Source organism: Ixodes scapularis, unplaced genomic scaffold, assembly GCF_016920785.2.
Source record: "Ixodes scapularis isolate PalLabHiFi unplaced genomic scaffold, ASM1692078v2 PGA_scaffold6__148_contigs__length_123643588, whole genome shotgun sequence".
NCBI classification, from domain to species: Eukaryota; Metazoa; Arthropoda; class Arachnida; order Ixodida; family Ixodidae; genus Ixodes; species Ixodes scapularis.
This window is the reverse complement of record NW_024609881.1, coordinates 42,600,768-42,626,609: the sequence shown is the minus strand read 5'-3', so window position 1 is coordinate 42,626,609 and position 25,842 is coordinate 42,600,768. Positions and strand designations below refer to the sequence as shown.

The following is a 25,842-nucleotide window of genomic DNA, read 5'->3' as shown; positions in this document are numbered from 1 at the left end:
CTATATATATATATAATATATTATATATATATATATATATATATATATATATATATATATATATATACTATATATATATATACTATATATAGTATATATATATATATATATATATATATATATAGTATATATATATATATATATATATAATATATATATATATATATATATATATATATATATATATATATATATATATATATATATATATATATATATATATATAGATACATATATATACATTTTTATGTTTTAGATTTTATTTAATGTGCGTGTAATTTATCCGGTTTTCAATGCTTCATATTTGATAACGTCGCCGAGAACAGAAAATGTCACTGAAAAAAGAGGTACATAACAGAACACTTTTGCATATAAAAGCAGGTTTCTTTTTTTATCACATTACTTTGAATGTATTTTTCTTCTAACACACCGAGCGTTAAATGAGAACTAATAACGTGCAAGGTGTTGCTCCTTGCACGTTGTTAGACATGCATATTCGTAAAACAATAATTTCTGCACTATGTGGACTTTGAAGTGATTTGGCGTATTCTCATATAGTTTTTGTATACAGAACCGGCCCATTGAAAAATCTCATTAGTATGAGAAATTTCTGTGTCCAATAAACACTATGAATCCGAAAATATATATAAGACCATATAAGAGCCGCATATTAACTATATAAGAACTATAATATATACATAAGAACATATATGGATCATATGATAACTTGTTATGAGTTTGTTACATGGTTCTTATATATTCTTATTCTATAGTTCTATATAGTTCTTATATGTTATTGTACATCTTGTTTGATTCTTATGTGCTATTGGACACAATCAATTTCTGATACAAATGGCTTTTTCACTAGGGAGTTTCACGTTAACTGGGTTTCAACTTATTGCATTTTCGGAACTGTTAACTACTTCTTTCGTTGTTTTACGATTGCAAAACTACAGCGATTTAGCTGCACTGAGGCCCATTCATTAGTTTTTACAAAAATACAATTCACCCATCGCTTGAATGTGTTTTAACAAATGTGAGTGGTACGCTTTGGAAAAGTAAATGATTTTTAATCATTTTGATAAATATTTCGCTCCTACGTAGATTCCCGTAAGGCACGCGAGAATGTTGGCCATTACAAACATACAGGTGGAGCTGGAAAATCACTGGGCATGTTCAGAAGCCGTGCCACAACCAAGCAGACGAAGATGCCAGCGCGGAAAAAGGCGATTACTCAAAAGGTCCATAAGGCCATTAAAAGAGAAAAAAAAATCGCCCTCTGCTCGCTTCCATCTTTTTCTACTGGACCTTGAAAAAAACCTTCCAAACATGCACTGGATCTCTGTTGTGCGGTATACCGGACCCCGCGCATGCGTGCACAGCTCAGTGACTCAGCATTTTTGTGCCCGGGTGATAAGGGCAGGAAAGGTCTATTATCCCCTGAGCGGATTAAGTGCGACCGCGGCTAAAACGCTACAACTCGATGAACCGAATCACGCAACTCTAAAAGTGCTTCCTCCTCGATTGTCGCATTTATGCGTTTGCTATCAAGGGTTAAAGCAATCGTGCGCCAAGAAGTGCGTAGGACCACGCTGTGCTCACTCAGCGCGATTGATTTAGCTGATCGTTAACGCCACCTAACCTAACCTAAACGCACAAAGATAACGTCATTACGATCAACTTTTGGTTCGGTTTGATTAGTTCCGTTGGATCGTGACCATGGCTGTGCTTGGGCTTGCTCTAAAAAAATCTATAAGCGTAAAAAAAACAAAAAAAGCTTTGCGTTTTGACATTTTGTTTTACGCAAGCATGTGACTAATGATGCTCAGTGCCAGAGAGCGTACGGTTCTTTTTTTAGGTGGCGAAGCTGAACATCTCTTTTTGGGTTCACCCCATTCATAGACTAGCAATCAACTCTTCCAGGTGCTTTCGAGGGAAAGTACAGACACTGGAGTTTGTGCATTCTAAGGAATCTCCAGCATCTACACTTGCCTGCAAAAAAGTTACGAGAGCCAATCGCTTCGATTTATAGAAAGATTTCGGTGAATGACGAGGCTAAAAATATGTTTAGATTCTTAAACAATGTCTATACTCCGATTCACACTTAATATACAAGGCTGTCAATGCTACTTGCACGAGCGCGTGGCTTCATCTATGGTTTTATTTGGGCGAGAACGCGTGCGAATGATCAAGGAGACTAAGCCCCATGCTCGCGCCACCAGCTTTGGTAGCGTTGCACACTAAGCACGAAACGAAGTGTGCAGTGTTACCCTTAGCGTGGCGTTTCACCAAGTTCGGTGCGTCGAGGCGTAGTCGGTACTTCTTAGGTCTAAGCATACGATGAACCTCGTCCTTGGCCGGGCTCCAGATTGCAGCCATCGGCTCTTCGCAGTCGTTAGCGATAAAGTAGTCGCGCCATATTTCTTTGAGCGTATAGGCTCTCAAACTGGCTTCCGATGGACCCAGGCGTCCTACCCCAGTATACCCTCACGGGTTCCTCGAGCTCCCGAATTTCCTGAACTGCCTCGGAAACCCAAGTTAAGCATATTCATAGTCTAGCAATATCTGAGCAGGTGGAGAAGCACCTGAATATGCCCCTGTACCAAGCACTCTCTGTACACAAACACACTGTTTACAAAATACAAAACAAAAAAAAAAACGACCTGTATTGCTTGCAACAGGTGCGGACGTGTGCGCAGAAATCAAATCCGGGGGGGGGGGGGGGGGGGGGGGAGTAATGGATTTGCTTATACGCAGTGCCGACAAAAGTGCGACCGCAGTGGCGTGACGTAAGAGAGTTGATTCCTTTCCCTCACCAATTCTGATTCAATTAAGGCAATCAAGCCGCGTCAAAAGTGCGTTGTCATACCCCTCGGCGTTCCTCCTTGTTCGCTACTTACGACTAGGCCAGTCACAGGCGCAGTATAGCCTGTGCACTATTGTTTGCTAGGTATATGAGCTTCTGCACTCTTTTATTATATCAATGCCCAGACGGCGAGAGGTTTCATGGCTGCCATTCGAGGACGATAGAGTTTCTCGAACTTAAAAAAAGTAGAAACAGAAAAAATCTTTGTCTTTATGTGTCGAAAGGTAAGAGCAGATATTTATCTCAATTTTACGTTCCTCCAACAGGTACCTTCATCTTCGCAACTGGTGCAATGATCGCCAAGAACCATGGCCCTCTGCTACTGACGTCCCCGAAGGTCCCCAGGCAGACGCAACCTGTTTGCGCCACGTTCCGATACCACTTGTTCGGCGCGCTGGGAACCGTCATGCGAGTGTCCTTGATGAATGAAGATAAGGCCGAGGAGGGTCACCGCAGGGTAGTTTATCAATCCTTCATCTTCCACGCTGGCCGAACTACCGTCGACCGCTGGTTCACGGTGCAGCGAAATCTGAATATGAATGCCGAGTTCAACACGGTGAGCATTTCCCTTAACCGCTGCATGATTTCTCGAGATATTTCTACGGTCAAAGAGAGCTTAAGAAAACAGGGCTTGGCGGATCGCGAGAAACTTATAATGGCCTTGCAGCCAATAAGAAAGCACAGAACGTAAACATAACCCCGTCGCGTTTTTTTTTTTTTTGAGGGGGGGAGATTTTGGTGCTGATTAGTGTTATCTGAAACTTAAGAAAGACGGGCCGCGGGGAATCCTGGGCCCCTTATCTTTCCTCCGAAACCATTTGGATTGCCTCATGAACCGATAAAAACGGTGACGAGGAACGATTGATTCAAGAAGCATGATCATAGTAGGGCACGTCCTTACCTAAGATGGAAATAATAAAACACGTAGGAGAAACAAAGGACACCCTCTGTCATTTATCAAAAACGTTTACTTTGGGCGCCGAAATTCCTGCCTGAGCGAGATCCCAACTAAGAGAAGGTGTTCTGTGCTTGTCCTTCGCGTTTTGTTCTTTCGAATTTAAGTATTCATATCCAACTCATTTGCTTTTACCAGTCCTATAGAGAACGTGCTGTGTTTGTTATGCTCTCAGCGAGTGTAAACATCGCGAAAATTACGATTTTTTTTTATCGTGAAGTGATGCAATTGTTCCGAAGTTGCTAGAGCAACAGACGCGCTGTTTATGAAAAAGCCTGTGGTTGTACTTTCTCACCGAGCACGAGAATAACGAATTGTGGCGATCGGCAGAAAAATGACAGCGATTTACGGGGCAGACATTACGCCTTCATGGGAAATGCTATCGCTAAGATCGCGAATTTACGGGGAGTCGTTCTCTCGACCTCGTTATTCGCAGCGCTTTTTATGCAGGCTGCGATGATTGGCTGTATGTGAGTTTTGCAAGAAAGTAGACGAAAGAAGCCATTTTTAAAAGATGCGCGGCAATTACTCGAGTAAATGCAGTGAACATGTGGTTGCAGTCTATTGAAGGATACAATTTGAAAGGAGAAAAAAAAAGGATAGCGTGATTGAGCGCAATAGTGTTCCACTAGACCATCCATCCTTTTCTAGCATTAAAAAAGTCATAAAAAACAGTGACTGCAAGGTGTACACATGACCCTTGACTCACACCTGCTATGCACAGAGCGCAGTGTTTTTATCTTTTTAAATATTCTGGCTGGTGTGTCATTTTTATATTACAATTATAACTACTCTATTGTCTCCGGAACATAATGCCCACGTGAACAAATGTGTATGTATAGGAAATTACTTTTGCTAAAGTGCTTCTTTCATTGCTACACATCACAACAGCTTAATCAATCGAGAGTCTTACTTTTTTTCCAGAAGTCTGTTCAAATGCAAAACTTTATGTATTCAGTGGCCTTAACTCGTATCTTTTTAGCTTTTAATTATATAAAAATTAAAGAACATTATAAATTCAAGTTATTTTTGATAATGCAAGGCGTATACATATACTCCTATAAAACTGTTAAGATATTTTTGTTTAAATATTGAACGGTAATGATGTACATTTCGTTCATTCTGTGACACCTGTCTGCAAAAATTATTGTTAATGTAAGCTTTCTAACAATAAGAAAGACCCATTCGCCGAGGCCATTATATGCGGCCGTGATAAGCCCATTTCTGCCAGATATACTCCATTTTCGGAGAAAACTAAACAAAGGCTCGCTTATTTCATTGGCACATTCGATGTGCCCCTGACCAAAACGAACTCAGCAAACTCTTGCCGAACGTGTTTTCTTATACTGTTGAAGACTATGTTAATTTGCCTGTAACAAGATGTTTTACTTTTATTCTAATACAAGCATTCATACCCTGAATGTTTTCTTAGCATGCGTGCCACACGGCATTGAAATTTATATTGTTATAGAATTCAATATATATATGAGTGGGCTACAAGTGATAACTTATACAGGATGTCCCAAATAACCTGCACAAATCTTAAAAAAAGCGCTCTACCGGAGTGAAATCAACGCAGGTTGTTCAAAAATGTTTTAGCAAAGTGCACCATTTTTCAGTGAGTCTAGTTATTTATGGATTAACATATATACACTAACATTTTATTCTTCGTTTAATGGCCAAGGTTTAAATTACAATGTTGTAGAGCGCATTAAGAAACACCCATATAAGGTGTTTGCTAAGTGACAGGCTTTGTGCGCTTCTTTTTATTAACGTAAACAAAGAAACGCGAAATATAAAACAAAATATATCATGTGACAACGCGCCCGCGCATCGAGCTTGCAGAGCTTCCAGAAGTCCTCTGAAGGAACTAGCTTCATCTCACCACTGGGGCCATGTCCGAGACAGGGCTTCGTGTTTGTGTAGGCCCCGAAGACAGCTGCGAGCACCTGCTGCCGCAAGGCCCTGTCTCGGACAACGCACCCGTGAAAAGGTGGTAGTGGTTCCTTTGGAGCACGACTGAGAGCGCTGCAAGCACGACTCATAAGTGTGTTGTATCGGGGTCTTTCTTTTTAAATTATTTGGCAGGCCTCCTTTTGTCTAAAAAATGTGCTCAGCGCATATCATGTAGCAAAGACCTTAGATCGGTGTTTCTCGATGCGCTCTACAACTTTGCTATTCGCAGCTCGGCCCCTAAACGAATAATTATAAATATATTTATTTAGTCTTGAGGATTGAATAGCTACGAGCACTAAACAGTGGTGCACTTTCGTAAAACGCTTCCCAACAACAAAGCGTTAGTTTCTCTCCCGCAAACCGCTCTGTTTTTTTTTTTCAATGTTTGGTAGAGGTTGATTGGGAGGCAATCTATATCCCAGAGAAAATCCCATCAAAACAAATTGATAGTCAAAAAAAAAAAAAAGGCGCATTCACCTTTCTTTCTTTCCGGGGAGAAGCTATGCAGTCTTTCGTCACACCCGGATATAAGCTTACCTTGAATTTAATTTTTGCACATGGTGGCAGTTTTTATTTAAAAGCAGCAGTGCAATTTATGCTCCCGTCACCTCCAACGTAAGTGTTAGGCACTTCAAAGAAGGACGATCTGATGCAACCAGATAGTTCCGCTTTAATGTCAACTATACTCCCGAGACACTTGGAATAGTTACATATTAGCCGGGATAACGAAAAATTACAGGATTTATTCATTTGCCAGTCAGAATGTCTTAGAATTAAAAGCGCACGTTCTTAAAGAAATCGTGAAAATTGAAAATTTGGCCGTGAAGGGCTGAATACACTACGTTGTAAAGTAATCGGATACATCGCAATCCAGGAACTAATTACAAGCTGTAGCCCACACGACACTGCTTATATTTCCCCCGGCTATCTTTCAAGTGCCGCTCTGTAAAAATTAATGATTTTGTCTTCCTTGTGTAACTATACCTGAACACAAATTTGCTACAAACGTGCGGAGGAACCACGTGCGCTTGTGCGTTGAAACATACTTGAGTTGCATGAACGCATTTTAGTTGAGTGAACGATCGTTTCTCGTATTCGTAGATTAGCTTTTCTAAGCAGCCGTCGAAAGGCCGGTGAGCATTTCCCAAAATTAGATGGTTTGGCGAGGAGCTTTTCTCCGGTGAGTTCGTCGCCGCAGCCCGTACAGTGGCGGAAAATGTAAGCCCGGGCGAGAGAGTGGCTCAAAAGGCGTGCCCCGCCATCCATCGGAAAAAGGCTCAACCTTTATCGATGCTTCAGGGGCTGTTCAAATTTGGTTATCACTCCCCACTTGACCAGCTGTCAGGCAAAATAAACCGTGGCCAAATTCACTGGGTCGGCAGGTCGAGCGATCAAACTTTGGGCGCTTGAAAAGAATTTCGCAAGGTAAAACCCCATAAAGGTTCTCTTTTTTCATTTTTTTTTTTCAATGTACTTCTCCGAGCATTTTCACTACCCGTGTGGTCAGTAATTCATTGCCGACGAACTGGGGATTAACAAAAGGAAATATAACAGCCACTAAAATGTCGCTTGCTTAGGTAATCGCCTTAATAATACTTCAACTCTCTTCCGTTTATAGCATTTAAGGTTTCTGCTGCCGCGCTCTCACCAGGGCCTTATCATGTCGTTTGGGACTGTACTATCATTTATGCCGTCATTTAAAATAACGAACAATGTTTATTGCGTAACCCCCAAAAAATATTTGCCGAGTTTTATGCCACATTTTTGTGTTTAGTATATTAACTCCGTCTTGACTATTATTCATACTTTCTTTCGTTAATTTCACAATTTTGATAATTTCATGACCCACTAAGAACAGTATGGAGCGACATCACTGAGAGGGCATGAACAACTCCAGAGGTGTTTTTGTGCATCATACTCAAAGCATTATACTGTTCATGAGCCTATTAAATAAGCAAACTGATGATGTTTCACATCTCTCTTATAGATTAAGTTGATGATTGGCAGTAATGGAAACAAGGCTTCGGAGATGGCGATCGGCCCAGTAGAGTTTGCTAGCGGAGCTTGTCAGTTTCTAACAGACAGTTTGGGTAAGCAAATCGAGAACATTTATTTTTTACACTACTGAGTTGACGAAACGAGGGTGTTGGTCGACAAAGGCGTCCAGACATACTTGAAATTGAATGCTGTAAAGTCCGACTGCGTGGGGCCCATTTTGGATCCAGTAACACATTTAACGATTTTTTGTTTCCTGTTAAAACCTCCAAATTAACTGTCCTATTACAGAACAGCGTATATAATGTATGCCCAGGTACGCTCCACATTACATGTTCGATAATGATTATTAAAATTTTTTTGAATGTTTTAATTTTTAACCTTGACTAGGTGTAATTGCTTAATGTTGCTCAAATAGAGTGTTTTCTTGTCGTTTGCAGATTTAAACGTATTTCCGAGAATTGTTGAGCGCAAATTATACTTGTTGCTAATATAGGTTGATGCATTTACAAATTTTTTTATTGTGCTTTTTTTTCGTTTTTAAGCTAGATTGGTAATGTTTTATTGGGATATGCAATGCAGTAAATGAAATGTAAGACGAAATAATTATACTGATTATAATAAGGCTTTTAACCAATTCTATTTTTATCTGATCAAACCTCCTTGACAGGCTGGTGTGATTTCGAGTACGACACCTGCGATTGGACCCTGGAAGGAACCAGCAACGGCTGGAGACGCAATTCAAACCTCCTGCGAGGTTATAACTCCCACACCCGCTCCGGACCCCCCGATTCTAGTAAGTTTTTTTTGTTGTCGTCTGTAGTCATTCACAACCTGTGCATTTACCTACATCTTTTTAAGTTAGTCAACAAAATAAGCCACTTAGAGTATCGATATTTTATTATTGAATAGTTTTGAAAGAGCCACCATTTTGTTGCTACGTGCAAAGAGCGATTCCAAAAATGGGATCTTGCGAGCTTTACGTAGGATGTTGGGAGCATGAGGCATATCGTTTTTTGTTTTGTTTTTTTGTCATGAAGTTGTTTAACATTTCTGGGGAACGGAAGAGCGTTCTGTACTATTTAAGATAAGGGTTCGGGTGACTCCCAACACTGATTATTTCACAGTAAGGTGGTTGATGTGTCGTCGCTCGGGCTTTATATTGGTCACTTAGACCACTATAAAGTAAAATAGGTCATAGCTACTCAAAGTAATTAAGATCTCAATAATGATGCTATGAACTGAACTGTGTTACTAATATATTGTGCAAAAACGAATAGTAACCACTCATCTAATTGAGCTAATATAAAGTCAATTGGGTGAGGTGTAATAGGGGTAATCAAGAGTAATAAAACTCTTAGCAGAAGTTATATAAATTCGCCTTTCTTAATAATAATTCTAAGTAATCGATTGAGTAACGAAAAGCTTCCTTCTATAAAGTTTTTTGTGTCAATAATAGCTATTTAACAAAAGGTGATCATAAAATGGAATGAGCTTACATGAAGTTATATTTTTGTCAATAATATCCCTAAGTTATTAAAAGAGTAATGAAAAATATGTTTGTCAAATTTTTTGTATGCAAATTGATTAATTCATAGGTCGAAGTAATTAGAATTTTAAGGCATTTTAATTCAGCCTTTTAATAATAGCAAGAAGTAATAAAATAGTAATCTCAAAATTTATTCATACTTTTAACATCTGAACTGTATCAACAATAAGTCGAAGTAATGATAAAGTGTAAACAAAACTTCAATTCATCTAAAGCAAAGTCAAGTGTGCCACTAATAACTCGAGGTAACCAAAAGAGTAATCAACATGTCAATCCTGCGTCTAGAAACAACAAGTGATCGAAATAGTAATAAGAATATAAGTAGCCCCCAGCGTCCGGTTGTATAGACGATTATTCTAACTTATGAAACGTATAAGCGGAAACCACCACCAAAGACAATAAAACAATAAAGTATATATTGTGGATTGATGTGACTGACCGCGGGATTAAATGAGGTGGCGCTGGGAATAAATTGAATGGCGTTTAAATTAAATTGAATGGCTCTTTGAATAAATTGACCAATATTTGGACTAAAACGAGCGGAAAAACGAGTAGTTGAAACCGTTTAGAAAAGTAATTTAAAACCCACAGATCAAAGGAAAATCCCATCAACAATAAAATGTGCAGCAATCAAGAAAACAAGAAAGTAATGGTCATTGAGTCTTATTTATTTTTCATTGAGAATATCAGAGAGAAACACCACAAAAATGTGATATAAGTCTTTTCCGTTCGGAATTTATCAAGAGGCAAGTTCTACAAATGGAGCAACCCCTTTCTTTCAATGACCTTTGGTATGCTGCAAGACATCAAAACAATTCTGCAGTACAATGAAAACATTGAATCATCGTGTTTCACATGTAACAGAGGCTCTGCCTTGCCGAAGCGTCTAAGCCTAACATTTCTGATTCAATTGGTTCTGCAGTACAAACAAGTTGTTACACTTGAACCAGATCCCCTGGTTAGGTCTCGTAGACCCTCAAAAAGTCACGACCATGGCAAAGGGGTAGAGAGACGTTCGCTTATGCATTTCGACGCACGTGCCTATTTCTTTTCCCGGTACCGTTATCCGGTCTGTAGAGCCAAACGGTTTATAAATATAATTACATATGAAATTCATCAACATAATGCTTTTTTTAATCAAAAAGTTATGAATAATATGTTAAGATTTAGGCGCGTAATATTTCCTAAATGTATTGAAGATATGAGTTTACCACGAGCTTAACTCAAAGCGATTACACCAGTCTTTTGTGGTAGACCTCTGATGGTGTCACTCGCTCTGTCAAGGTGATAACAGAAGAACTCACGCGTGACCTAACTTTGCTCCTTGTCTGAGTATTTAGAACCATGATACCCAGAATCTGGCAAAAAAATCAAGTTAGTTTTACCGTAGCCTCTTTGTGCTTCCGGGACTCCAAATTTGCATACACAAGGAAAACTAGTGTTTGCTAAAAAATCGTGCTACACGTGAAATGCTGAAATTTAAAAGGTGGTTGAGTAGAGTGCAAAACACAAATAAAATTAACATAGTCTTCGAAAAATTATTTTTAATTGCTGAACATAACTACAAAAGTCGTTAATAGAAAACAGTCAAATGCAAAAGGCTTGAGTTGCATTCAGGAAAATCGGGCATTTTAGTATTGAAAATTTATGGCCCCTGTTTCAAGAAATGTGCGTTCGACAGTTTGTTCCTTTTCACGCAGTCACGGTCCTATCCCGAATATCGAAAATAAAATCTATGGAACGCAGAACAATGAAAGTGCGTCAATTTTTACCACTCCTTTCCCGCAAGACCGCGCTGAAAAGTCCTACGAGTAACCGAATAATTGGGAACATGGTAGTTGCGAAGTTTATTTAAGTTACAGTGTAAATATTGAATTTAGAAAGTCTTTGTAAGATACCACGTTAACGCGAAAAGCATTAAAGCCAGATTAACTTCAGTTAATATACAGGGAAGTAAACATTTATTAAAAGAATAGTAAAAAAGTGTCTTTACTGCTACGGGAATGCCGAATTCACGATATGTTTCTTGAACTCGGCCTACATTCGAGGGACTAACAAGCGTCACACTCTGATGCGCAATCAAGTAACAATTTCAATGACATTTTTAATTATTGATTTTATGGGACATGTTCCAATTGTAATTTTGAAGACAGTCGCCGGAGAAGGCTAGACCAACTTACACAATCTGAAAAATAAGCAACAGGTTCGCAGATATCCGTCAACCATTTCTCCCCTTTCTAAACTCAGATTCGGAAATTGAAAGTTTCAAGTAAGCCGAAGCGCTGGCCACGTGACGTTTGTAGAAGCTGACGGTGTGATGTAAAAAAATCGTCATGATCTCATATCTGCACTCCTTGCAAGCCTACACATGGCACCATTACAGATTAGTTTTAGCCTTAATTTCAAGAAGGTAGGCATATAATCATAATATAAATTTACGTAGGCAGTGTATTATTTCTTTACTAACGCGATAGTGTTATGTAGCTCGTGGCGCACAGCATCGGTGGCGTGCTGAAACGCCGGCGTTGGTGGCGTGGAGCAGAAATCCTGACTGATCCATAGTGTCATGACGTCCACGCCACCTGACCACGTTCAAGAATTAAAAAAAAAAAAAAAAATCTAAAACGCTTGCGTGTAACGTGACGTTACCCATGAAATGAAAGTTATTAGAAACATTAAATGTAATGCGAATTAAAGGCCGCCGCATATCTCAAAGAATTTTCCTTTATAAAGTAATTCATTAGCTACACTGAAGAAAAAAAAGTGTTTTTTAACAGTCTGGTTGGGCCATGCGGGTCAGAGAATGAATTTTATGCGACAAAAAAAAATGTTCGAGAGCAATTTTGACTGCGCGAGGTTTATTTTAGTTGTGTCTGAATTACGCGCGCAAAGTATATGACGTAATGAGATGACCATGAACTCCTTCCACCTAAAAAAGATCTTCATATACTCATCACCACCTCAACGTGATGGCCACAGATTCTCTCCTCCGAGCGCCCAAAATGCCAAGATATAAAAAAAAAGGAGGTGGAAAGGATGTGACTACCTACCAATTTGAGTCTTGCGCCGTAAATATCACACTAAAACTTTTTTATTTTCGCGTGGTATTTTCTTTTTTTTTTTCACGCGCCTCGCACGCAGGCTATTAATTCTTTTGTTATCTTTTTTTTTGTAATTTCTGTGTTTTTTTTAAATAAACGTTTTTGAAGACTTTTAGGCAGGATTCGAACTTACAACCCTTTGGTTGCGAGCGAGACTCGCTGCTGAAAACACCACGCATGTCGCGCTTGCACGGTAATTCACAAGGCGATGCGAACGGGGCCTAATAACGCTATCGCGTTCTACTCCTAAAGGCGAAGCTTCTGCGTCCTCCAAGTTATTTTTCTTTGTTGACACACCTGGCATAGCCGGCGTTCGTGCGCCTAAGCTATGTTTCAAAGCGGCTCTCCCGCCGCCAAAGACTTGCGAGCGAAGCTCCGAGTGTGATGGCCTATTAAACATGAGAGTACTAAAGACTGTCCAAACGAATTTGCAAACCCCGAGCAACACCCAGACAGCCGCAGTGCAGACATGAGAGCGTGTACGTACGTTACGAAACCGTCACTTCTACGTGTGTGACGTGGTCAATGATTCCGACCCAGTTGGAACTTCAGTTTTGGAAACGGAGGATAGAAAGGGGAGACATTGTTGTTAGATACTGCGAAAGAGCCGCTCTCTTTTCTTTCTTTTTAATTCTGTAAGTTGGTCTAGTCTTCCATGGCGGCTATCTTCAAAAATACTATTGCAACGACGCCCATAAACCTAATTAAAACAGTTAATAATTAAATTTTATTTATTACTCAACAGACTGCGACGGTTGCTCGTCCCTCGAATGTCCGACGAGCTCAAGAAACATGTAATGAGGGCGGCATTCACGCATCAATAAGGACGCTTTAAAAAGAATAGGTTTCGAATAAAAATATATATATATATATTAACCCTAATAAGTAAAGAACAAGACTGGCCGAAATCTAGAAGCACGTTAGAGAAAAAGCAACGCCTCCTAGGTTAGAAGGCCTTCGTACGAAGTTTTCGATATCACTAAAGGAAAAAAGAAAGCGATATGCATTATCAATTTGGAGGTTTTGACAAAAGTGACCAACATCTTCAGATGTGCATAGCGGATGAGTTTCTCTTCTTTATTTGCAGACGCTTTCTTGGAGCTGCGGGCGTATAAGGAAGGAAACGGCTCTACAGTGACGAGTCCGTGGTTTCAAGGGCGCTTGGAACCGCAGTGCCTGAAGTTCTGGTACAAAAGAGATAAACCCAATCTTGGCAAAATCGTCGTGGAGCTCGCTGTGTCGGGTGCCAAAGAGTCCAGTGTTATTTGGGAGCAACCACCATACCCGCAAGACGATTGGATGCTCGCTCGAGTGCCGATCGTGTCCCAGGAAAAACTCAAGGTAACGACCAAAAATATAAAGGAGATTAAACGCGAGCGAGACAACTATGCGGGGATATAAAAAAGTGTCGCCGATTTGACTAGACAATCTGTAAAAATGAAGACAAATATGACTGCTACCCTGTAGGAATGCGAAGGCATTGGTATACGTAACAGCATATTGCTACATCCTGCGCGCCGCGCTGAGCCCGGCCGGGTGACCTCTGCGTAGGCTGTCCGGGCGGGCTCTGCGGCCGTCCGATCTGCAGAGCCCGGCCACCCTCTCCCACTTACGGCGGCCGCACCGCTGCGCCATAAAGTGGGCGTCGCTGTGGAGTGTCGTTCCTTGGAACTATTCCGCCCGCCAGCCATTGGGAGTTTCCCATCAATTTATCTGCTACAGACAACAGGTGTCGCTCCATGGGACAGGATAATTTAGGTGCCGTTTGGCGCGGCTTCAAAAGCGGATAACGCCGGTTCACTCCATGGGACAGCTAATGCTTTCGCATTAATAAGCACATTCCGCACATCATATAACAGGGCATGTGCTGCGGTCAAGTTTTGTTTCCACTTCAGCCTGAACTCAGCAAACGATTAAAAAAAAAGAATAAAAGACGTTTACTCTCTAACTTGTAACGCTTACTCTGAGACGTTACGAGTTACGTTTACGTTTATAAGTTACTTTATTACATTTACTCTGTGACGTAATAACGCATTGGCATTGCAGAGTAATCCCAATTCGGCATTACTGTGTAATGCCGAATTGGAGCGCAGCTCTTGAAGAGGAGGAGGGGAGGATACGGAGGGGAGTGTACAGCCCTCATCTCCCTCCGTAACCTCCCCTCCTCCTCTCCTGCTTCCGTCCCTTTTAGCGGAAAACTATCTCTAAATTTCCCGCTAAATTCAGCGAAAATTTCTTAGCAGGGACATTTTCCCCTAATTTCTGCGGGGAAATGCTTCCTCTTAAATTAGCGGGAAAATTTTTCGTTAAATTTAGACGTTTTTCCGCTAAATTTAGCAGAGAAAGTTTTCCGTTAAATTTAGTAGGGATATTTTTTCGATAACTTTTGGGGGAACCTTTTCCGCTAAATTCAACGGAAGCATTTAGTGAAACTTTTCCCTGTAAATTTCGTAAGGACGTTTTCCCATAATGTAACGCGCAGTTATGCCCGCTTGCATTATTCGCATAACCCAACGCGCGTGGTTACGCCGAGGCCGAGGCCGAGGCCGATGCCGCTCAAGCCGGAAATTGGCGCCTGAGAGCTGAAACACAAGCATTTTCTCTAAAAATGCGTCAAGGCGTTTTCGCTGAGCCTGATTCGTTCAGCCGGTGATAAGACACACAAAGAAAGACGTTAATTTTCGTGGCGTTGCATATTTAGTATTGCTTGGGTGACCCCATCCACTCGTAGCGGTGACTGCGTTCAGACTTACGGAGAAACGAAGCATACCTCGAATCCGACGAAATTGCGGAATTAGACGGTACGAACGCCAAAGAGCGACTCCCGAAGCTCAAAGCGTGAATGTAACATTCCCGTCCAGCGGCCTTTGAGCTGTCAGTATTTTTATTACAGTCATTTGTAGCTCGAGATATATAGGGTGCGGCTTATGATGTTAAACTCCCTGCCTGACTTTTTTTTTTTTTTCTGGAATCACCTTGGCTGCGTAGAACGCTTCGGAAGTGCCACGCTGGGCTCTTCTCGAGGTGCCAGTCAGCATGCAGGTCAGATTTACCGCGTGAAAATGACAATGCGCAGTTTTCTTTATAAAAAAATGAAAGCCAAAAAGAAATTTCCGAACCCAAGGTTGGCAGTGTTCGTACACGCCCCAGTTAGCGACGTTATTTACTTGTGGCGCCATCTTCCGACAGGTGCAGCGAGCAGACGACGCACCCTCTTGCCTGCACGCTGCGCCTATTAGGAGGTGGCGCCACGAGTATATAGCGTCGCTAACTCAGTCGCCTGCTAACACCCCCTACCTTTACTTTGGCAAGCTTTTTTTTTTTTGCGCACAATATTTTTAGAATTTTAACACCTTTAAATTCACACGGTAAACCCGACATGCTCACTGCGCACTCGGTGAAAGTTTCACACTCTATGTGCGGGCGAAGATTTTCCTCGCTCGTCTTACAGCCGAAGGTCCGCTTGGGACACCCTGCATAGGGACTGACAGCTTAAGTAACACATTATGATCACGCACCAGTCTTTGTGATTCATTATGCGGCATTCTTGTCGTCTAATACTGCATTCTGATTGGCTGCAGGGAGCGATAATAAGGTTCTCGCAACTCGCCACACTATGCGCTTCTTTGGCTGCATATTACAATATAGCATATTCGCCCTGGGAATGAGCGAAACAAAGGTTATACTTGAATTGCACACTCATTTTGCCTTGTCCTTTTGTTCACCGTGCAACCGAACAGAGACATAAATTCAATATTTCAGGTGGTGTTTCGGGCGATCATCATGTCAAGCAAAGACCATACTTTAGATACACTTGGTATCGATGACGTGCAACTTGACCCCGAGCCCTGCAAACCCCTGTATGAATGCGATTTCGCGGAGGACTTTTGCGGCTACGTCAATGGCTTCACTCTCGGAGGGCTCCAATGGTTGGTCGGCACGGGACGCGTCGCAAAGCCAGAGTTGCCTCCGAGAGTGCCACCATATCCGAGCCCTTCAGTGGAATACTCCAAATGTGAGTGATGACGTCTTGACTTGTTTTGAAGAACAGATAGAAGCACTCTAAGCAAGAGCTTTCTCGAGAGCACACCATTTTCACAAATTTCAAAAATTGCAAAATAAAAAAAAAAAAAAATTAACCTCAGGAATATTTCACCCCATTGTAACATATAATTTAAACTATAAAAAATTTTGTGCCCGAGAAAATTTTTCGATGCGCACGCTTCGTGAAATTAGCGAATTAATAAGCCGCGAAACTAGTTTTCTGCGTTCTAAATAAAAATGTATTGCTCAGATAAACTCTGAAGTTCAAAATGCACTCAAAACCTACATAATATAAAATCCTTCGTAATTAATTATTGTTTTCATATCATTTCCGGTAAACGCAGTGCGTCTACTCGAACCCATATTAACTAGAGTTATAATAACAGAAAATATAATCTAACTTTGAATTTATTTTACATCCCATAATAGATTCAATTTTTGCTTATAGAATTTTTTATTAACATTATGAGCTCTTGATTTGAAATATTGTAGACGTATCACACTGACACATCTTCTCATTAAAAATATATATGATTTTCACATGAAAGATTCGTGTTTTCTTTCCGGTGTATATAATTTATTACAATATCAGAAGCCTGTTTCCTCATATGTTTGTGAATTCTAAAGAATAGTGCACTTACGAATCTTTTCAGAGGACAGCTAGTTATAGGATGAAAGTATAGGGTAGATCAATACATATAAGAGAGTAGAAAAAAAAATAATGTCAGAATTACGTCGATGTATAAACCGTATACTGCTCCGAATGTGGTAGATATATCTTTTGTCGCGGTTATGCATCACTTGTTCCGTTCTACTTTTACGGTTCGTTAAGCCGAATATTTCGACTATTTTAAAGCATGAAATTCTTTTTAATTCTACCCCAAACCCCCCAAAAAGATTTTCATCAGTCCGTCCCCTTGTCCGTGCATTTTCCCTTGAAATTATCGAAGAAAGCGGAGGCACGTGACGTCACCTGACGTCACGTGACCTGCACACCTCGTGGAAATTGACGGTACGTGACCTATACGTCAAATCACTTTCTCAGCTAAATATAGCGGGAACATTTATGGCTTGTGGCAAAAACGTAAATTCAGTTTCCCCTAATAAATTTAGCGGGAAATTGACGTCACGTTACTCACATATCAATTCAGTTACATGCTAAATTTAGCGGAAAAATTTACGTCCTGGGACCTAAGCACCAATCCAGTTTCCTCGCCAAATTTAGCGGGGGAAACCGACGTGACGTGACCCATACAACCACTCTGTTTCCCCGATAAATTTAGCGGGAAAATATGCGTCACTTGACACACCAAGTCCATCACCAGTTTCCTAGAATTTATTTCAAGCATATCTGTACTTTGATGGTAAATGTCGAGGCCAATATTTTTTATATAATTCGCGGAAGGGATTTGAAAACTTTCCAGTTTCAATCTGTTTTCCAAGTGAACCATTAAAACTCGGTGAACGTTTTTTTAGAAGTTCTACAATCGCTGACATCTTAAGAAACTTAAGGCGTGGCTTGCGTGGCTCGAAGCAAGAGTAACCGCCGAATTCAGAAACCTCACTCAAACTGCACTCAAACTGAAGGGCCCCTCCACTTCCTCGAGGAAAGCGCGAGGGCCGGCGCTGGCCAATCGCGACAGCGGATCCGTCCTCGCGATTGGCCAGCGCCGGCCCTCGCGCCTTACTCGAGGAAGTGGAGGGGCCCTTCAGTTTGAGTGTAGTTTGAGTGAGGTTTCTGAATTCGGCGGTTATGCTCGTAACTGTTGCTTCGAGATTTGTTCTTTGTCGTAGTTATCGGCGAATGTCGCTTTTTAATCGGCCGCGGAGCCGTATGCAGACGCTCATCACGCCCCAGGTCTCTAAGGTTGTGAGGAGTTACAGTTCTGTCACTACAAAAGAGCATAAAAAGCCTCAAATATTGACGACTGAGTTAGCGAGGGCACTTGTCTTTGGCGCCATCTCCCGGTGGGCCCAGCCAGCAGACGATAAGGTCGTCTACTTTCAACCAAGGGGAAGCAAAACGGGAGCAGGACGTGGCAAACTTTGGGCGCAGACATTGGCGGTTCCAAGAGAAAGAACGAAAAAGGGAGCGAGGGAAGAGCGGAGAAAGAAAGCAGACGAATGGTTAGGCGTGTTTATTATGCCGTGACAAGTTGAAGTTGCTCGAGTGCTTCTCAAGCTTATTTAGTTTTTTACAGTGCGCGATTTCGGTGTTTTCCTATAAAGTCAGCTAGAAGAGCCTTACAGGTGATAGGTTGCTGCTTTAATGCGCATATTACGGCGTCGCCAGTGATATGGGCACATCGGGACCGCCGACTGAAACCGCCAAAGTGCGCGTTTATGTCCCGCCATTAATAAGGTGTCCCAATGCATGGGACCTTTCTTTCTAGGTTAATATATTAAAGGGATACTGCAACGAAATTTCGGCGCTTATTCTTTCGTCTATATGTGTTCAAAGGAGCACTATCACATTGAACACACCAATATCGTGTTAAAAAAGTCACGAAAAAAAGATTTTAAAACGAATTAAACGATTATTAAAGAGCACCTGGTGGATGTCGCTGACGCCTCGTCTGTAATACTACGACGACTACGACAAGAGACGAGGGGAAGGAGGAGCTCCCTTTTTACCGAGAATCCCTTTTGTGTGACCCAAAAGTCGCTAAAGTCCCTCTACAAGATTATAGAAGATTAACCTGTCACTCAAAATTCGTACAAAAAGCAGCCGCTTCTGCGGCTGGAACGACTAGGCCATCTTCTCGACGTCAGCCTCGCCATAGCTTTGCTCGTCCCGAGACGAACTACGTCACGATTGTGTTGGATGTCATATGGTCTCCGCTGGCTATTCTCTGAGCGCTTGACAGAGTGGGCCGTTTATAACAAAAAGTACAGCAACCGGGCTCAATATACTAACGTGCGATTGTCGTTTACGAATATCGTGGATAATATTCAACCTATTTTTGAACACGGCGGGTATATTTAAAATTTCGTTAAAGTATTCCTTTAACTTCATACTTTCGACCGAGTGCGTTGTTTGCTTGCGGTGTATTTCGTAAGATGGCGCCACCATCACAACCCTCTCCAACTCGGTCGTCTACATCCACATCAACCATCGTCCAAGGCGAGTTTTCTCGTCTATAACGTCTTACAAGAAGGAATATCAGCCTGAAAATTTCAGGACGGAAAATACTCCACTAAATAACCTGTTTTATGGTTTATTCTTAGTGGGGCTCTACATGCATATCAGTGTTGCGGAATGAGCACCCCCATTCCATTCCAATTCCATTCCGGGGAATTAGAGTTTTCGATAATTCAATTCCTTTCAACTCCTAGGAATGGGACGCTGGGCCCATTCCCACTCCTGGAATGGCTGAATCGTTCCATTCCATTCGTTTAATTCCTAAAAGTAAAAATTGGCACTTGACAACTACATTGTGTTGCCGGCATAAGCAGCATAAAGCTGACATTATCAAATGCAGAGACAATTGTAAAAAAAATGCTAAATTCCTCAAAAAAGTACTGATTTTACTAAGCGGACCGCTGGTGGCACAAAGTGTTTATTTACAATGTACTGCAAACATCGAGAAAGCCCCTTGATATGTTCATGCTTGTTTAAGACATCGGTCTCGCGAACACGTGGCTCGCAACAAGCAGCAAAACTTAAATCTACTAATTTTCTTTTCTTTTTTTAACTGTTTTGCATTTGACTTTTAGGACATACGCGGCCAGCGTGTTTGATAAGACCATAAAAATATCCAGTTCGTGTGTTGCGCAGGAATCAGCTATATTACTGTATTCTTCAAATACAGCAACCCGGCTAGTTCACTGCCGGAAGCGACTCCATGCACAGCGGCAAGAACACATCCTCTGACAAAATGCAACCTCTGCGGCATAGCACGAGGGACTGTATAGAGATAGACCATGTCATGAAACCTGTTTTAAAACGCATAAGTTCACGCTTGCTTAACGAATCTGGATATTTCTTATCATATTCAATAAAATTTTTGGCTTGTTCGCCTGCCCTTTTCCACCCTTCGCATACTCATTTTCATGTTCCCTCTTCAGGTGGCGAATAAAGTTCGATGATATACGCCGACTGCACCGTGTATGGTTTCATTGCACAACTTTCAGCGTGCAGCTTGTTCATTTTCACGACTAATGTCGAAAAATGTCTTCCACGATGCCATGACTCGATCTGTATTTATCTTGTCTTTTCGTACGAATTGTGATGTTCCTCTTCGCGCTGATCGAGTGTTGGTGTCAGGCAGCAGACAGTGCCAACCGATTCATTTTTCTACCTCGGTGTCGGTTGTTCGCGTTGTGGCGACGGATCGGGCAGTCAGCATTCACAAAGCTCTTCACATCAAGATACAATTAACGGGTAATACCGCACCGTTCAAATTGACATTCCCCGTGTATCCTGAACAACACCGTCCAACTGACTTCTCACCGCCTCAAACAGGGTCCAGGCCAAGGACCACGAATGCAGACCGGACAGCCGAGACGCGCGGAAGCCAAAACATCAGTGGCAGCTAGCACCCAGCTCTCCTTCTCAGTTGCCCTCACAGCAACGATCGCGCCTCGTCTGGCGCGGGACAGTCTTTCTGCAGGTCTAGTCAGTTCGGTCACACCAAGAGCGGTGACGATAGTCTACTTCACCTTACGATGGACCTCAACAGACAGCACGAGAGTCATCGAAACCAATGCAGTGCCTTCTGAGTGTCGCGTGACCCTGCAGTCCCGCTCGCGGTGCTGGATTGCCTAGGGTGACTCGTAGCGTCCGCAGCAGTCCATCGCAAGGTGAAACGAAGTATGCAGAGACTAAAGTCAAAGGAAATGAGCGGGCATCCGCTAGCTTGCTTGTAAACCTAACCCACTAAAACATGTAACACAGAAAACAAGCATCGGAACAAAGACCAAGTAAAAGGCGGACTTGCACTACAAACGCAGTATAAATAGAACAAGCCTCGGAGGAAAGCGTTTCGCACTTCAGAGGAGTGCACACGAATGAACTTGGAAGGCAGCAGGGTTGGCTGCCTGCTAAACAACGCTCCTCGAGCTATAAGAAAACAATACCTGATCATCTTTCGGCGGCGCCCGAGTCAACGAGTTATCAAAGCTCTGCGAGTTGTGAGTCGCTTCCGCTCCCAGATCTGAGTCTGTGCGCCTGCGTGCATTCTACAAACCGTCCCCCCAAAAAATACATGACAAGATGTACAATGTGGAGTTGCGCATAGCGGTTTCTTTCTTTGCCACTCCCCTTTCTTTTGCTTGATGCTTGGTTTCTTGTTTCACTCTCGTGTAACGCCATCGAAGTCCGACGCCTGCGCGTCCGTGAAAGGCGCCACGTTACCCCCCTTTCCCCCTTTGCTCTTTGATTTGACGCGTGTTTTTTATATTGCATTTTTTTTCGTATAAGTCTTCTGCTCATTTTATTTCTGAGCAACTGACTCGCTGACTAGTTCAGTTTAGCTGACCGTAAACACAAATAATAATAATAATAATAATAATAATAATAATAATAAAATTTAAAAAAAAAGAACCGTGCCCATTCCATTCCCATTCCATTCCGGGCAAAAGGCACCTAATTCCATTCCCATTCCATTCCCCTCAACGTTGCCGCCATTCCATTCCCATTCCATTCCGGGGTCGTGAAAATGCGGAATCATTCCGGAATCATTCCAACTCCGGAGTGGCAACTCCGCAACACTGATGCATATCACGTGTGAGTTTTTTGGAATGCGATGATGTTACTTCACGTCATATGACCACGTGACGTGATGCTTGGGGCATAGCACATGACGTCACCCTCTCATATGACATCATGATGTCACGTTTTGTGGCATTGCTAAGTGCCGTCCTTATATAAAGAAACGTTAAAATGACGTGCGACGTCATGCTTTTACGGGACGTCACAATGTCTCGTAAAACGACAATCAGAGAGTTTTTTTTTTCTTTGGAATCTTCAACTTTTCAGCACCGGGATAAGGCACAAGCTGTTGTGAACGCTATGTCACCTTCAGCGTGACGTCACCATTAAGAACACGGAAATACTAAGAGCTGGTTCTTTAAATAATAGCCCGGTCGTCCGGTGCACTCATGGTGAAATTTAGACTTCTTACGTGCAGACGCCAAATTCCCAGACAATTAAATAGTCAGCCTGTGGACGTATGAACCGTGTAGAAGCAATAAACAATTATTAATTGTTAGCGTCCTACTAGCGACCATTTATACTCGAGTGCTGGATTGATAGAAGCCATCCTCGTTACGTTCCTATGGCACTGAACAATATATGACCCTTTCTAAGTAGACTTGACGGATTTAATCCTTTGAATGCACAGTCCTTCCGAAGACGATATGCAATTACTATTTTTTCAGTACGACACGGTTGCAATTACCAGCCATGCAAAATTTTCATATGCACTTTCTTATAATTATTAAGTATTTCCTAGTGGGTCTCGCGGTTTTACGCATATATCTGTCCATATATTTTGGTGGGATATATGGTAACTTGTAAGAGTGTTTTTTTTAAATACGTTCGCCCATCTAGCCTTATACTTATTCTCCTCTTACAACTGACATTTCTTTTTACAGTTATTCAATTTAAATGCATGCATTAAGAATCCTTGTCACCCCTAAATACCTCAACTGGTATATATAGTATAAATAAAAATACTGATCTGAACTATAATTCGCATAAGCCTGGTGATTTTTTTTAACCTCCAGACGACCCCAAGTCTTGGGAGAGGTTTGCCTACGTTGACCTCACCGTTTCCACTGGAGCGCTTCCGTCTGGGGCTGAAAAGGCAGATCTGGCCAGCCCCGTGTTCGCAGTGGGCGACAAAGGAGACACCTTTCGCCTGTGGTACTTCAGAAGAGGACCAGGTCAGTGCTACGCTCAAACAAGGCTTACTTGATCCGGTTTATGAGAACACTAAACTACCAAGCAAAAACACTGTTGTAAGTGTCAGGAAGGCAAACATATGTCACAACATAAAGTTTCCTCACTCTCACACAAATTTACGGTTTCTTGCCGCAATCTGAATATCTACTTGAGACAACATCTAAGCAGAGCACATTGCTGCCCATATTTATACTGCTGCTTTTAAATTTAACAAACTTACAACACGTGACACGTTAGAGTCACGTGACGCCAAGACATGACCTCACGCTGTGGCATCACGTTACATCATGACGTTAGATGACACTCCAGTCCGCTAAATACAGTGGGAAACATGTGATACCATGCGTCATGCCGTCACAGGAAACTGTGACTTCACAATTCGACACCACAATGATTACCCGCATTATGGGAAGAAATTTTCCAGCTAAATTTTGCGTCCATCAAGCGCACACGCACACGGAATCCGCTGCGACACTATGCCAATACCGAGACATCGCTGTAAAAAGAAGTGCAATCATATTCGAGATTTATATCAGTAACTCAAAAGTTTAAGGCAAATTTCTAGGCAATAGTGTTGCACACGTGAAACGTTTTAGAGCCACAAGCTTTTAACAACAGTCTGGGTTTTCAGACGTCAGACGCCTACGTTCACGGCGCTCTTTACCAGATAGTTTAATACGTACCATGTATACACTTTAGAGTTGTTCCTAGAATGAAGCGACACTACAGCTAACAGGGCTGATATACGTGGACATTTTCTAGAGTCTTCCATACGCTCAAACTCCCGTCTCTCTCACTACCCACCAGTCAACCAATCAGTGTCGAGCCTCGCGGCCATGCTTTTATCTGAGCTTCACAAAATGCTGAGCACCTGGACAAAGAGCTTTTGATGTTAAAACTTGCCTTTATTTCGACTTTGGCACCTTAAAAAAAAGCAAGCTTGGAATCGCTCTAACTCAAAATAGTCAGTTTTCACACATCGCTTCTGGTATGCAGCATTGATCTCCACCGTAACCTCGTATACGAATGAAAAACGCGGAGCGCGCACCGGTGTGAGAGAAGGTAACGAAAACTTCCTGATTGTTATCGTTAGGGGTATAACCCACACAATTTGTTTTTCAGGGAACGTTGATTTCACAATATTTGTGCTCCTTTGAGGCAGTTAAATATGTTGTTTTGGATCTCAGTGTCCCTAGGATAAATCTTGAGCACATCTCTTCAATCCTGGCGATTGAGTATAAAATACACACTTATGCACACATGCACACATTGTTTTACAATCACATTCACCTCAATACGTGTGTCGCAGCGCCACATTGTGCTGTAATTTGTATTGAGTGAAAGGTCATTTTTTACATACGTGTTGCTTCCAGGTACTTAGAATATATTTCGGTAATTAAGGAACATTTTAATGGAAGTATTAGGAGCTCTAGGTCAAATTATCTCTCTTATATAGATGTTTTTTTGGGGTTATTGTACCCTTCGCAGCGTTGTCTTACACCATTTTATGAAACTTTTCACTCTCTGAGCTTTGAGACCTCTTTTTATCAATGTTCTGCATGTAATATGTTCTAAGCATTTCAAATGCTAAAAATTTTAAATGAATGCCAAAACGGGCATAGGTTGATATTGCGGATTCTTTAATCCCTCGTGCTTCCGCAACCTCGAATGTAAACTATCTTTGAAATTTACAATCTAGCATTTGTGACACCACCTCTGAGGGAGCTGAAGGTTACGACTAACATTATTTCGAATCCGAGTTTAGGTTGACTCCACTCAATATTTTCGCAATTTTTCTAACTAAAAACGTGTTTTTTGTTAATTGCTCTCTCATAAACCAACGAGCTGATCATAAGAAAAAGTCAAAATTAGCGGTGCGGCTCTTGACTCAAAAGGTGGAGTATGCCTTGAGTGCTTATAATAAATACACCACAGTTTACATTTAAAACAAAAAAATCAAATTTGTCTGCTTCTGGGATAGTAGGGGCACTGATCTCACGTAAAGAAAATATATCAGGGTACCAGGCAGGACCCTATAGAAAAATGTAGTTTCGGCTACAGGTTAGCAAGTCTAGGTACCTAATTTGGATCGAGCAAGGTTTTGTTCCAAGGGTTACTTAGGACCAACTGGTGACTGGTAAAAAGCAAAAAAACAACAAAAAAAAACAGCAGTGTTACTTTATTCCAAAATTTAGTGTGCAACGGGGTGCCAAAGAACTCACGTGATATCCGAAAAACTATCCAAGAAACCTAGCATCGGCCATCGCTTGATGATTTAGGACCTACTTGCAAAGACCGTGGTCAAAATGTGTCACGTTTGGTTATTCCTGCGCTTTTTCACACTATTAGTACCCTCATTTGCTTCCAAAAGTAATGTTGGCTGCAGATAACTGGGCTACCTAGAGCAAAACAAAATTGATCTTGGAGCTTTCAAGCCCCATAGGACAATATCTCAACCAATCCACTTGT

At 41.6% G+C, this 25,842-nt stretch overlaps 1 protein-coding gene across 1 annotated transcript in view; it reads left to right on the top strand.

Moving 5' to 3' along the window:
* Positions 1-25,842, top strand: part of LOC8039626 (MAM and LDL-receptor class A domain-containing protein 2) — a 297,389-nt gene that overhangs the window by 66,664 nt on the left and 204,883 nt on the right. The window contains exons 14-19 of the mRNA XM_040210496.1: positions 3,133-3,422; positions 7,765-7,867; positions 8,443-8,568; positions 13,510-13,763; positions 16,185-16,437; positions 23,196-23,354. Of these exons, the coding sequence (XP_040066430.1) occupies positions 3,133-3,422; positions 7,765-7,867; positions 8,443-8,568; positions 13,510-13,763; positions 16,185-16,437; positions 23,196-23,354 (1,185 nt within the window). The remainder of the gene's footprint in view (positions 1-3,132; positions 3,423-7,764; positions 7,868-8,442; positions 8,569-13,509; positions 13,764-16,184; positions 16,438-23,195; positions 23,355-25,842) is intronic.